The sequence below is a fragment of the Notolepis coatsorum genome (genome assembly GCF_963971535.1).
Source record: "Notolepis coatsorum genome assembly, chromosome: 2".
NCBI classification, from domain to species: Eukaryota; Metazoa; Chordata; class Actinopteri; order Aulopiformes; family Paralepididae; genus Notolepis; species Notolepis coatsorum.
Genome location: NC_140166.1, coordinates 80,953,467 through 80,969,092, shown reverse-complemented (window position 1 = coordinate 80,969,092; position 15,626 = coordinate 80,953,467). Strand labels below are relative to the sequence as shown.

Genomic DNA, 15,626 nt, shown 5'->3' with positions numbered 1-15,626 from the left:
TTTTTTTGTTACTACCGGGCAGTCCGGTAGAGAGAGAGAGAGAGAGAGAGAGAGAGGAAGAATGGGAGACAGAGCAGGGGAAGACATTCGGCAAAGAATGCCGGGTCCGGGAATCGAACCCGGGTCGGCCGTGCCGCGCGTTACGTGGTTCGCCGCTTGGGCGCGGCCCCAAGGATATTTCAACAGGATGAACGGTTTCCTGATTCAGACAAGACGGCTTATGAATTGACAGCTTTTCAAGGCGGAGCTGCTTCATTCTGTTCGCGGTACCTCACTAGTTCACAGTCAATGTAACTCTACCACAGCAGAATGCTCTCTCTTTCTCTCTCTCTCTCTCGCCTGGCCCTTGTAGCAGCGTTTATAAAAAGAGCCCCTCACCTGCAGGACGTGTGGGTAGTCGTACGCCTGGGGCCCTTGTTATAAAAGAGCCCCTCTCACCTGCAGGACGTGTGGGTAGTCGTACTCCTGGGGCCCTTGTTATAAAAGAGCCCCTCTCACCTGCAGGACGTGTGGGTAGTCGTACTCCTGGGGCCCTTGTTATAAAAGAGCCCCTCTCACCTGCAGGACGTGTGGGTAGTCGTACGCCTGGGGCCCTTGTTATAAAAGAGCCCCTCTCACCTGCAGGACGTGTGGGTAGTCGTACTCCTGGGGCCCTTGTTATAAAAGAGCCTCTCACCTGCAGGACGTGTGGGTAGTCGTACTCCTGGGGCCCTTGTTATAAAAGAGCCCCTCTCACCTGCAGGACGTGTGGGTAGTTGTACGCCTGGGGCCCTTGTTATAAAAGAGCCTCTCACCTGCAGGACGTGTGGGTAGTCGTACGCCTGGGGCCCTTGTTATAAAAGAGCCCCTCTCACCTGCAGGACGTGTGGGTAGTCGTACGCCTGGGGCCCTTGTTATAAAAGAGCCCCTCACCTGCAGGACGTGTGGGTAGTCGTACGCCTGGGGCCCTTGTTATAAAAGAGCCTCTCACCTGCAGGATGTGTGGGTAGTCGTACGCCTGGCCCTTGTAGCAGCGTTTGCGCGCGGCCCCCCCGCCGGCGGCGCCCTGGGAGAGGTTGCTGCACTTGTCGAGCAGCAGCAGCGCCTCGCCGTTCTCCTCCTTCAGACGCTCCAGCTCCGCGCGGTACTCCCGGTGGATGGCCGTCTGGGACGACAGGATGAAGTACCGCCGCGGCCTGCGGGGAGGGGGGGAGGAGAGAGGCACGAATCAGCTGTTATTAAATAACCCGGTATCTCCTATTATCCGCCTAAAAGTACATACCTAAGTAAATGGAAGATTGCTTCTACGAGGTCCATTTGCATGTTCTTGGTGTCTAAGGACATCTATGGATCTCAGGGAATGTATTCCCAGTAGGGATGTCCGATATTATCGGCCTACCGATATTGGCATTAAAATGTGATATCGGAAAATATCTGTATCGGTTTTCAAATTACATTTCTATAACCTTTATTTACCCAGGCAAGCAAGTAAGAACAAATTCTGATTTTATTTATTGTCAAAAGTATGCATAATGTTATGTTAATTCCACAACAAGACATAGTAATGTTAATTACCTGAAATTATTCAGTTTTTTGGGGGGGGAAACCCTGCATATATCGGTATCGGTTGATATCGGTATCGGAAATTAAGAGTTGGACAATATCTGTATATCGGTATCGGTAAAAAAGCCAATATCGAGCATCCCTAATTCCCAGTGTCAGAAATATTGTGTCTGTTACTAGGCTTGAGTAAATTGTAATGAACCAAAGGAGAATATCAATATATATATTTTTTACGCTGAATAACACCCATGCTAAAATTGACCAGACACGGAACAATTTTGAAATTGAGCCACTGAGCTCCGTTCAGCACCTGCAATTTGAAAATATGATTATAGAATATAGAATATCAGGCCTATAAACCGTGCGGTTAAAGCGCGAGAGGGGAGAGAGAGGTCTGCGGAGCGTCGGTCGCATTAGCGATCGTCTGCTCCCTTAAGCGACGTGGTCTTTTTTAAGAGCGGCGTGCTCAGATAAATCAGGTTAAGTGGGTGTAATGGAGTCATGATGTGACCCTCTTTAAGAGGGAGACGGCGGTGAGTGATGCTGAGCTCACCCAGGCTGTCTCTCGGGGAGCTCCACGTCCGCGGACAGGGGGCTGTAGACCGGGATGCTGACGTCGTAACCCTGCCTGTAGGTCCACGTGGAGAAGCCTCCGCCGGCGAGCAGCGCTCTGAAACCACAAGGCGACAACACTTGCGTCACGACGCGTGACGACGACGACGACTCGGAGGCGGAGCTGTGGCCCTGCGTCACGTCGCTATGACGATACACACACAAACACACACACTGTGTAGAAGAGGAGCCATCAAGACAGTAGTGACGGTTACTGAAAGAGTGATATTAGAGTAATATATATATGTAATATTAGACATAAAAACCTAAGAACACAAAATATAAGATAGAAACAAGGGTTAATGCCGTCGGTGGCCAACTGCAAATATATCCCTGAAGCGGCCTCAGGGACACTTTTTTTTTGTTTTATTTTTATTTATTTATTTATTTTTTCAGTTTTTCTCCCCATCCCAATTTAGTCGCCGTGCCAATTCCCCCCCCTCCCCTACCTGGCTGCTGTATGCATGTTCTCCTACGAGTCGGTACAAGGGCGTCCCGAAGCCGACCGCACGCTTCCTCCGATACGTGCGGCGACTGCCAGTGACGTCTTTTCACTTGGCAGCGAGGACTCTCATTGGTGAAGTGTAACACGTGGGAGGGCACGCTATCTCCACCAAGTCTTGCCCCCGCTGAGCAAGCGCCGAGACCTGACCTGTAGGCGTCGCTGTCCACCACGCCAGATTCCCACCCACCAGCTTCCCACCCCCTAACACTGCCAATTGTATTAGTATGAACGACCAGCCAAGCTGGTAGCAACGCAGAGAGCTCGAACCCAGCATCTCCTGTGTTGGTGACGAGCGCAATCTCCGCTACGCCACCTGACTGCCCTTCAGGGACACCTTTTGACCATCATGCCCCTGATCCTGTCAAATGGCTTGGCCTAAGTATGAAGGGAAGCAGTTTTTGTCACTTTCATGTAGATAACAAACACTTTCATGTAGATAACAACACTTTCAGTGTTATACGGTTTGGACTATGAACTATGATCTAAATCAGATATTTGAAGATGTTGGTCCCTAGAGACTCAGGTGAACAGGCTTTTGAAATGGCAGAAACTCATATCAGATATCATAGATCCCTATGCCTATGGCATATTTATACCCCATGATGAGACACATCTCTGGGTATAAGTTCTGTAACTGTACGTTGGTCAACGAGACGGGCCTCAGGAGATATATGCTCATTTGAATATTGAAACGACACTGCCTTTTTTCTGAGATATAACAAGGAATTTAAACCGAAAAGGCATTTCCAGATGTCTCCGGAGAGCCGTGGACAGAGTTTATGTGCATTGTGCGCAACTAATGAAACGGACGTGCATCATATATCCATTCACAAGGTTTCCTGTTCAATAACTACTCCCTCCTAGCAAGACGACGTGCTGCACTGTGAGCCTACTCTGTGAGAAGTGACATTTAGTGAAACCTGTCCATGACAAGTACTCCACACACACATACTGTACATATATACACACACACATACACACCTGGTTCTGATGAGGCTCCGTGCCAAATGGAGCCCAGCTGGATGAGTCCAGGAAACTCCCTACAGCTCCAGATAAATGTTCACTGTCTCGAGGCTCTGTGTTCAGAAAGTCAACAGCCATCAGGCCGGGCGGGACCAAGACCCAGAGACACACAGCCACCAGGCCCGGGCGGGACCAAGACCCAGAGACACACAGCCACCAGGCCCGGGCGGGACCAAGACCCAGAGACACACAGTCAGCCACCAGGCCCGGGCGGGACCAAGACCCAGAGACACACAGTCAGCCACCAGGCCCGGGCGGGACCAAGACCCAGAGACACACAGCCACCAGGCCCGGGCGGGACCAAGACCCAGAGACACACAGCCACCAGGCCCGGGCGGGACCAAGACCCAGAGACACACAGTCAGCCACCAGGCCCGGGCGGGACCAAGACCCAGAGACACACAGTCAGCCACCAGGCCCGGGCGGGACCAAGACCCAGAGACACACAGTCAGCCACCAGGCCGGGCGGGACCAAGACCCAGAGACACACAGTCAGCCACCAGGCCGGGCGGGACCAAGGCCCAGAGCAGTGTTTCCCATTAATTACCTAAATCGCCACAGTCTAATTAGTCCCACCACAGTTGTATAATGAACCAAAATAAAATGTAATATAAAAAAAATAAATAATTTTTTTTTTGTACTATTTTTTTAAATATAAAGTTTGCCAATAGGGATGTATCGGTAGTATTGGCAGTGGTAGTAGTCGTAATAGTAATCCAGTATATTTTTTTATTTTCTAAAAAATAAACCAGTTCAACACAGGTAACCACTTTTGCTTCATTTCTTTGATGGCTCAAATGTTTGCTCTAGTTCAGTGGTTCCCAATCCTCTCCTCGAGACACCCCAGCCGTTTCATGTATTTGTTCAATTCCACCACCAGCACACCTGATTCAACTAATAAAGGGCTAGTTAAGACCCCCCTAAAGGGGCAGAGGTTCACCCACCACAGTCTCACAAAATCCTGTGGGGAAACACTGCAGAGACATGGAGACCCTGTGCTGGTGAAGTCCAGGGGACGAAGCTGAAGGGCTCCGGAGTCTGTGCTCTTAACTAACTTACGAGTCGCTCTTTTGTGATCTTCACCAACTGAATGTCTATAAAGCGTCTCGAGTGCCATTAACTACAGTGCATGTCTTTGTATTTCCAAAATAGTGATGAGTGATGAGACAAAGACAGGGTTCCCACAGACATTGCAAAATTAAATTCAAGGGCTTTCAAGTACTTTTCTAAGCACCATTTTACATTTTAAAAGGGCATTTAAAAGGATACAATTGACTTTTAAATGCAGTTTTTTATTGAAAAGAAAATGGGATCCAATATTTATGGCTTAAAACCAATTTCCGACAATTAGTTACACTTTAGATAAAAGAAATTATTTCTTGATTCAGGACTATTTTATCATGGATGAACAAAACATTCAATGCTTTTTAAGCACCTTATTCAAATATTGTCTGTTTAAGGAATTCCAGGTCTTGACTTTTTTCCCAAGCAAATCAAGCACTTTAAGCACTTCAAGGACCTTGTGCAAACCCTGCAAAGAGCTCCACAACACCATCAGATAAATATAGCCGAATCAAAGTGGAACACGAAAAGGTGTTTCTATCAAAACAAGGACCTGGGCTTCCTCTCGCTCTGTACCACCAGATGCAGGGAAGCTGAAAGACACAGTGGAACTTGACAACATGCTGCCCTCTAGTGGCCTGGAGAACATCGTCTGTGTTTACTGTATATTTCTGCCGGCAGTCTTTTCTACTCGCTTCTCTTCCCCAGTAAATTTAATTCTACATTCGTATAAACCCACAATGCATTTCTTCTACTTACAAGTTACAAGTATGGTCTCTCCTGCCAACATGAGATTTTTTTTTTTTTTTTTTTAAAGCTACGATGTTCGCATTCATTGCTGTGATGAATTACACTGACCAAAACAAAATGTTCGGCTCTATGAGTTATTTTAGTGGTTTCTTGGAAAACAATGGACTTCAATTACTCCTGGATAAGAGCTATAATACGGTGCTGGCTGGATGGACCGTACTTGTTGTGAGTAGGAGAAATGCACTGTTGGTTTTGGTTATTTTCATAGGCCATGTTGACAATAAGAAAAGTTGGTCATGAGCAGTAAAACTCCTGTTTTTATACATAATCAGATTGTTTTTAGTAATACTGTGCATGAGCATTACACTAGAGGTTCCAGTAGTGGGCAGCTTGAATTGCCAGGTCCTAAAACCAACGCTTTAAGGAGATCTTTTATTTTTAGAGCATTAACTCTTTGGAATAACCTGCCTCAAAACCTCTGCTGCATTTACCGTAGATTCACTTTTAAAAATAATCTTAAATTGTTTTTAAATTGTTTTTAACACTGTAAAGTAATTTTTTGTTTTTGTTTTACACAGTAATGCAATTTTAGCTATCTTAATTGTTACAGTAGTTGCATTATGCATTGTGTGTATACTGACTTTTAATAATTTAGTTTTTGCAATAATAATTGTTTTTGTATGTCTTTTTGTGTGTGGACCCCAGGAAGACAAGCTGGTTGCCATGGCACCATGGCAACCAATCCCTAATAAAATCCCTAATTAATCCCTAATAAAATCAAATCAAATCAAATCAAAACAATATAATTACACAGCCTAAAAATATTCACATGAATCATCTCCTAAAGAAAAGGCCCATTATAAGGAAGTGTGGGCTGTGCAGGACATAGCTACCTGTCTCTGGGCACATCCAGGGCTGTGTTGTAGTCTGGAGGCCCTCCGGGTAACATGTTGAACAGCAGGTGATTCATCCCCTTGTCCCATCTGGAAACAAGACATGTAGAAGGTGTCAATGCGCTCCCTGGCAACGGCTACGACTACAGATGGCTTCCTGTCGAGGTGCATAGCGCTCGTCTCATAAAACATAGCCAAGATAAAGTATTATCTATTTTTATCAAAGTGTTATTATTATACAGTGTATTAATGATAAAACACAAGATTATTGTGCCCTAATGATAAGGATAAGCATTTTTATTTTCATCCCATAAAAATATTCACGTCTCTCGCTCATATTCCAATCGATCTCGGGTCTAGTTGTTGACCATCGTTCATCAATCAATCAATCAATCAAATGTATTTGTATAGCACATTTAAACATGACACTTGTCAACCAAAGTGATCACTGTGAGTCGCATAGCTAAAAAAAATAAAGTGCTCCTGAAGTATAAAATAAACAGAAAATATAAACAACCAACAGACAAACAAAGAAACAGAACAACATGTCAAAACAAACAAGGCAAGAGTCAGAGTGAGTCAGGGAAGGCTAGGGAGATGAGTTCTTTAGTTTAGATTTAAAAGACTCGATGGAGGGGGCAGATTTGATGGACGTGGGGACATTTTGTCCACGATGGGGACAGTTTGTCTGGGACGAGCTAAAGATGGGCTACAATTGCACAGTGTGGGGGGGCCTTAAATAACACAGCTTTTCTCCATCTGGAGATGCTACTTAATAATATCGCCTCCACAAATTTTTCCATCCACAACAGTCAGTCAAGACCTAAGTTCTAGAAAGAAAGGTTTCTTGTTGATAAGCTGAAACAAACAATATAGGTTAATGGCAACATAGGTTAATAGATCTTTAAAGGATATATTCATAAGGATATAAACACTAATCATGGTGTTCAATTACATGAGAAGGGTGGGGATTAAATAAGAACATGAAAGAGGGGGGGGGGTATTTATTGACAAGATATTCCTTTATTGGTCCCCTTGGGGGAAATTCGGGTCTGCACATATGTTTCCCCATATGGGGGCAACAGTGGCTCAGGAGGTAGAGTGGTTGTCTGGTAATCAGAAGGTTTCCAGTTCGATTCCCCGAATTACATAAGGCACACTCGTAGTCAGCTGGAGACACTAGGGGGGTTCCCTCCGGTTGTAAGCCGGCAGGGGAGAGGAATGGTCGGGAGCAAAGTCTGGATCAACGAAGAATAAAGAAGCTCCAGCTACGGGAGGCGGTACATTACTCCCTTGATCGGCAGACGAAAGCAACAGCTATAATCCAGTATGCACGACAGCATGGACGAAAGCCAGCCAGCCTCTGTGGTCCTAGAGGCGGGCTCGATGGTGCTCCTCACAGGGTAGATCCCACACAGCAGTGGGGTAGACGGTTCTCTGCTCCAGCAGCCACAGTACCAAAGCAATATAATCCAGCCGGAAAAGGCTCTGCATTCGCCGGTGTAGATTCTCCTGTGCACTATACTTCACATTTAACTAGGTCGAACTTGACGTTATTTCACTAAACTCTGACACTTTTACTATCCTATTCGCACATATTATAAGTGCTCTATTTAGACGCAAAGTTGCTCACTTCACTTGGTCGTTGACTCGTGGTGAAGGCTTTAACGTTTTGGTACTCAACTGATACTTTGAACGAATGAGGAACTGAATGAACTGCTGCTGCTTTCCACCTGTGCCGTATTTATACGTAAGGTGAATTATCTAGTGCCAACCTCAGTTCTGTCTCGTATTACTGCGCAAACCTGGACATGTTGAGACATGCCTTGGCGGTGGCTTTGAACTTATCATTGGGGGTATGGTCGTTGGCGCCTAGGGGTCGCTGTCCAATAGGAGAACGAATATTATGGTCTGGCTTGTACCTAGGTAAAGGGATATTCCGTGTATATATACAAAGAATATACAAGGGATATCAAACGATATACAAATATTATACAAGGGATATCAAGTAATAAATATATATATTCGGTTTAATCTGACCCTTTGTAACAAAGACACTTAACCCCTAACTGCTCCTGATGAGCAGGTTGGCACCTTGCATGATCACCTCCGCCAACGGTGCGTGTGAATGTGTGAGTGAATGTGTAAAAATGTGAGGAACAAATTGTAAAGCGCTTTGGATAAAAACTGCTATATAAAAATGCACCATTTACCATATCGTATTTATTAGTAAATATGACCAAAACGGAGCGCACCTTCGTCGCCTGGCCACCGGGACGGTGACTAAGGGCGCATTCACACCTACCCTGTTTGGTCCACTTTAAATGGACCATGGTCCCTTTAGATCAATAGTCCGTTTCGTTTGTACAGGTGTGAACACAAACCAAACTATTTTGAGGACCAAACAACCGAACCATGGTCCTCTTGAAAAGTTGGGACTCGGTTCGTTTTAAAGTGGAAGCGATCGAACTTTATATAGTACCCAATCTAGAGCAAATGAGTGACAGACGCCTAGTGGCGGCTGGCACGCGACCCAACTCAAATGAATGACAGGCGAGCGGACAGTCTCAGTCTCTCTCTCTTCCTCTTCCTCTCTCTCTCTCTCTCTTCTCTAGACTCGTGCAGCGTGCGGACAGTCTCTCTCTTTCTCTCTTTCTCTCCCTCTCTCGCTCTCTCTCTCTACCCCAGACTCACGCCGCGCGCGGAAGGTCTCTCTCTTCCCCTCTCTCTCTCTCTCTCTCTCTCTCTCTCTCTACTCTCTAAGTCGACTTGCGCCGTGCTCGTAATAGTATCTCTCTCATTACGCTGTCGGCAACTGTTTACGTTTGTGAGTGCTATAGTCCAATAGATGAACGACTTGGCGACTGTATATGTGCTTTGTTTACAAATTAGATCCGCACCAAAAAGGGTAGTGTGTGAACGCAGACCAAAATCAAACAATGTATAATTTTCACATTTGGTCCACCAGATAGTCCGGACTATCCGCGGACTTTCAGGTGTGAACACGGCCCTAAGACAGAGAGGTTTACCCACCTGGGCAGCATGGCCAGAGCCTGGGCCGTCTCTCGGATGCGCAGGGAGTTCTGGTTCAGGACGTCGATGGAGGGGACAAAGAGACAGGCCCTGGTGACGTCGTCGGTGTAGAAGTCACTGCCGGAGATGGCACTGAGCAGGTCGTTGTACTCCCGCGACAGCCCCGTGCTGCTGATGGGCACCCCCACTTCATCCACAAACCTCTGCAGTGGGTAGATGTACACCTGCACGGGGGGGGGGGGGGGTAATAATGTGATGCTGATGGAACCGCTATGTAATCATTGAATGCAATTATGATGCTCCTACCTATGACTGATTGATTGAAAATGTTGCAGAATGGGTACAGTACAGTACAGCTCAATACACACAATTGTTAAGGTGATGCAGATCAGAGAAAGACGTTTGTCTTGTTTACATCAGGGTCCCCCATTTTCAATTCATAGTGACATTTATGACATACAGATATATATCCAGACATGTATGACATACAAGATATACAAATATACAGTACTGTTTAACAGAGATCCTAAAAGAAAATACGGTATATACATTTGAGGGGGAAGAAACTGTACATATTGGTATTGAAGTGCAAGCCTAACATTCACCAATCTTCACTTACATTTTTTTTAAATATATATATTAGTGCTGTCAGGCGAATAAAAAAATGTATCTAATTAATTACAGGATTTGTAATTAATTAATCTAATTAATCACATTTTAATCGCATAACCATTTTATGCCTGATATTCTATAATCATATTTCAAATTGGCAGAATTCAGTACTTGTAGGAGCCAAAGCTATATTTAGGTTATTGTATTATATAATTGTCATAATAGAACATTCTAGAACATTTGTGGTCACAGTATGATGTCATGGTCGAACATTCTAGAACATTTGTGATGATGTCATAGCCGAACATTCTAGAACATTTGTGGTGATGTCATAGCCGAACATTCTAGAACATTTGTGTATCTATATATTCAGCAATTCTCTCAGCCAGGTCAGTGTGCATCTTGAAACCGTGCTGAGTGGTACTGAACAGATAGACTAAACAACATATTTATATTTAGGTAAATAGATTTAGGACCACTTCTGTAAAGAAAGACTTCGCTGTGGAAGAGAAATAAACCATTTGGATATCTTTGTTTTACACTGGAGCGGCTGTGGACATTATTTTTCTTTATCAACGAACGTACTACTCACGAGTAAGTAATTTTAACCAGTAGAGTGGAACGTCGGCCCTCATAGTACTGTATCTACAAAACCTTCTGTTTAATCATCTTCCATTGATTAATTTGCTTAGATTTTTCAGGTCTGGTCAATTTGAGCATGGTGTTATTCACAGTAAAAGATCAAAAAAAATGTATTGATATTCTCATTTGGTTCATTACAATTTACTCAAGCCTAGTAACAGACACAGTATTTCTGACACTGGGAATACATTCCCTGAGATCCATAGATGTCCCTAGAATCAGATACCAAGAACATGCAAATGGACCATATAAATTTTTTTTGTAAATGTGTATTCTACGTTCTTATGGAATGAATGAGATTAAAAAAAATAAAAAATTGTAATAAATGTTTCGTTAATTTTCATAACGCGATAATTTACTGTGTAATTAATTAATCTAATTAACGCGATAAACTGACAGCCGTAATATATATATAAGGTTACTCTTGATCAAACAAAGATGAATGTCCCTATTGGGATTAATAGTGCAATAACTTGCTTTTTCACCAAACTTCACTTAAAACAAATAAAAGATGCCTTTTGATCATCAAACAAGAATGAATTTAATAAAGTGCAAATCTAACTTTCACCAAACACCACTTTGTCAAATAAAAGGTGACAAAATATATTTTTCTTTTTCTTTTTTTAAATGTCCTAAAGGGCGTTCCACATTATTGTGGCATAATTGCTAAACGTGTTTAGTCCTTTGTTTGAGCCGAATCTGGGTTGAACATGATTTGTGGAACTCCCTCTGGTGTTGTGGTCGTGGAATTCACTGACCTTTGGAAAGTATTTCGACATGTACATGGTTATCTTAGTGGTGTAGCGTATCTTGTAGACCAGGCCCATTGACGAGGTTTCTAACTATTAAACTTGTGAACTTGTCTCATTGAGAGTGTCCTTACCAGCTCAATCAATCACGGTCTGGTATGGAAACTGCACTGCTAAGTAAGGACAGAAAGGCACTCCAGCGAGTGATTAAAACTGCTCAGTACATCGCAGGAGCAGCCTTCCTCTCACTACAGGACATTTACTCTACCAGGGCCACCAGGAGAGCACACAATATCATAAAGGACAGTCAGCACAGACTCTTCAATCTCCTGCCATCAGGCAGGCGATATCATACAGGAGTCTGAAATCCAGGACTATTAGAGTGACAAACAGTTTCTACCCACAGGCCACCATGTAGTGGGCAGCTTGAATTTCCAGGTCCTAAAACCAACGCTTTAATAAGGAGATCTTTTATTTTTAGAGCATTAACTCTTTGGAATAACCTGCCTCAAAACCTCTGCTGCATTTACAGTAGATTCAATTTAAAAAATAATCTTAAATTGTTTTTAAATTGTTTTTAACATTGTAAAGTAATTTCTTTTATACACTAATGTAATTTTAGCTATCTTAATTGTTACAGTAGTTTCATTATGCATTGTGTGTACTGACTTTTAATAATTTTGTTTTTGCAATAATAATTGTTTTTGAATGTGTTTGTGTGTGTGGACCCCAGGAAGACTAGCTGGTTGCTATGGCACCAGCTAATGGGGAGCCCTAATAAAATAAAATAAAATAAAATCAGGCTTGTGAATGCTAGCTCCCCCAGCTAGTCCCCCCCCCCCCTTTCTTTTGGTGAAACGTTTGTGCCAGGCAGACACTGACCTGACTGCTGCTGTGACCTCACTGTCCACTTCCCCCGAACTGTGAGTCACTAAAGACACTTTTAACTGCTGCTGTGACCCGTTGTCACCTCCATATTTATATAAACACTCTGGATCCTACACTGTGAATCGGAACGTGCAATAACGTCAATGTATATTGTATATATATTTCTTGTATATATCTTATACCTATTTTTAGCACTCTTTAAAAATGTTAGCTTGTATTTAAAATTGTTAATTTATGTTAAGTATTGTGTGATGGGCGGACTAGCAAAGTAAGATTTTCATTGTACGGCAAACTGTGCACATGACAATAAACCATCTTGAATCTTGATTGTGGAATCACACATGTATTGTTGTATTATGATGTAATGTCAATGTTTATGTTGATCAATTACTGATCAAAAGGGGGGATTGTTAATTTAAATCATATATATTATATACATATATTTAGCATTCACCTTATCATCCAGAGAGTTCTCTCTCATACAGAGGCGTTTGTGTCCAAATATAGCGTGCAACACACATCCTCTTCCTGGAAGCCACTTCATTAAGGTCATTGCGACACATGTCCATTTAATCTTTACACAACAGCAGATATACTTAAGCATCCTCCCCAAATCTTCAAGGTCATTACACCAGTATATAAATGTGGGAAAGCTGAAGGCCTTCTTCAGCATTTCTCTTGCCAGACTGCTGTGTGAACTCTGTGTAACTGAATTGCTCCTACTGATCAGCAGCTTTGTGATAAACTCTGATCCTGATTCTTAATATTATCCGTTTCAACCAAGACTCTGTTTCACTTCACACTCCAGTTTTGACCTGTAGGTTTAAAAGCCACCGCAACACAACAAAACAACTCAAGTTAATAAGATACTTCTGTAAGGAAAAGTACTATACACCTAAAGGGAAAAGGTTCAGACACTCTGCAACAAAAACAGCTACAGAATTATTAAGCCAATAAAATTCTTCTGCTGTGACTTAAGAACTTAGTCCTGAAAGGTACATCACCTTGATTCGGTTCTTGGGGTTGTAGCCACATCTGTACACGTCGAAGCAGGTGTGCATGCGGCAGCTGAGGTCGCCCCTCTCCGGGATGGGGCTGGAGACGGCCAGGCGGACCAGAGGGGCCTCGTGGACACTGCGCTTGTCCAGGCTCCAGTCGGCCGTGGACTCGATGGAGTGGGGCCAGAACTGGAACAGCCCCGTGGCGATGAGGCCCAGCAGCACCACAGAGAACAGGGTGATGTAGTAGATGCGGTGCTTGGTCTTCATCCGCGGGATAAGAGCGGGGCCCCGAGAGCTGTACTTGGCAGATGCACACATGCCTGACTCCACTCCTACCAACCACTGTGAGAGAAATATGAAATATATATACATATATAAATATATATTAATGTTGCTCTGGCTATTGATTGATTGATTGATTGAAAACTTTATGAACAGATAGCAGAATGGGTACAGTACAGTACAGCTCAATACACACAATTGTTAAGGGGATGCAGACCAGAGAAAGACTTTCGTCTTGTTTACACCAGGGTCCCCCATTTTCAATTCATCATATATATGACATACAGATAGACAGTACTGCTACATCTATACATTTATGACATACCTGATCTACAAATACAGTACTGTTTGTGATAAAAAAAAGAGTCTAGAGAAGAGTTACTGTATCAGGTTTCATGCAAAGAGGGTAGAGTTAAATACAGACTGCAGAACAGAGCAGGTGCTGTTTCCACAGCTGATTCGTTCTAATACATGTGTTGAATTGATCCCGAGTCTAGTATAAGATCAGCCTGTCAATGTAGCTACACCTAAATGTAGATGATCAGAGAAGTGAATCACTGACGTTTGATCAAGCTGATGTTAATTGACTGGGAAGCTAACAAGGCCATACACATAATATAATGTAACGTTAGGAATAGTTATAAATCGGGCATCATTTGCCGTAGATCAACAATTTAACTAGCTCGCTAACCAACCTTACTAGAAACACTCTCGCTAAGCAGATTATGTCAATGTCATTTCTATAAATACATATAGTCAAAACCAGCAACAGAAAGTAACGGTACCTACTAGCTTAGCAACAAGCTTGTGTTACTTTGCAAACGAAAACATCAAACTTTTCTCACGTAACGTAAACAACATACCTAAACGTTTGACCGGGAGAAGACGACTATTTGTTGTTCATTCATAACCACCTTTTATGGATTAAAGATGACTGGCCGAAAATACTGAGTTACACATTAATTCAGTTTATTGTTAGCCGGCTAACGTTAGTTAGCTTGGCTAGCTCTATGTTGTGTTGTGATTTGCGGTTGTGATTGGGGATGCTGTACCCAATAGGGTCCAGCTGCAGCGCCGGAGAATCCTCTCACTGGGCAAGCCTGTGGCAGCCACGAACGTAAGGATTGATTGATTGATTGATTGATTGATTGATTGATTGATTGAAACGTGTATTAACAGATTGCAGAATGGGTACAGTACAGTACAGCTCAATACATACTTTCGTCTTGTTTACATCAGGGTCCCCCATTTTCAATTCATCATAACATATGACATAATACAGATAGACAGTACTGCTACATCTATACATTTATGACATATCAGATTTGCAAATACAGTACTGTTTGTGATACAAAAAGTGTCCAGAAAAAGAGTGTATATACATTTGACATAGAAACTGTACATTGGAGGAGGTTGGGTGGGTGGGGTGGGGTTGGTGTGTGGGGGCTGTACATTGGAGGGGGGGGGGGGGTTGGGGTGGGGGACACTGTACACTGTACATTGGAATATTGACAAAGCCATACTTGGTAATTTACTGTACAACTGGGTTAAGACATTTGTAGGGGCCAGTTTCGAATTGCAGTCTCCCGTAGGTGTTCTTTGAGAGTGTTTTTGAAAGTGGGTAGTGATTCACATTCCTTTACAGCTTTGGGTAGGGCGTTCCACATTGATGTGGCATAATTGCAAAACGTGTTTAGTCCCTTCTTAGGACTAAAGGTTATCCTATAACCCTAGTTATATGAGTATATCAAGCGCTCTGCTCTTTATGGAACTATCCCTTTATCCACTCTAATAATGAATCATTTTCTCCACATGCACACACCCATCCGCCTGGCCACACCCACATCCGCTCCTCTACATAAGCAGGGTCGTGGCCACACCATCAGCTCCTTCCCAAGTCTTTCACCACAGAAGGCGAAGACCACGGGGTCCTCAGTGAGTCGGAGCAGAGCGCTCGCTATACTCATATAACTAGGGTTATAGGATAACCTTACGTTATAGATCGTATAGCTTACGCTCTGCTCTTTATGGA

General features: G+C 43.4%; 1 protein-coding gene across 1 annotated transcript in view; it reads right to left on the bottom strand.

Moving 5' to 3' along the window:
• Nucleotides 1-14,614, bottom strand: part of ext2 (exostosin glycosyltransferase 2) — a 95,769-nt gene extending 81,155 nt beyond the window's left edge. Inside the window, 6 exon segments of the mRNA XM_084308784.1 lie at nt 971-1,175; nt 2,096-2,212; nt 6,388-6,477; nt 9,421-9,644; nt 13,316-13,654; nt 14,458-14,614. Of these exon segments, the coding sequence (XP_084164910.1) occupies nt 971-1,175; nt 2,096-2,212; nt 6,388-6,477; nt 9,421-9,644; nt 13,316-13,630 (951 nt within the window). The 5' untranslated portion in view covers nt 13,631-13,654; nt 14,458-14,614.
• Nucleotides 14,615-15,626: the final 1,012 nt, after the last annotated feature.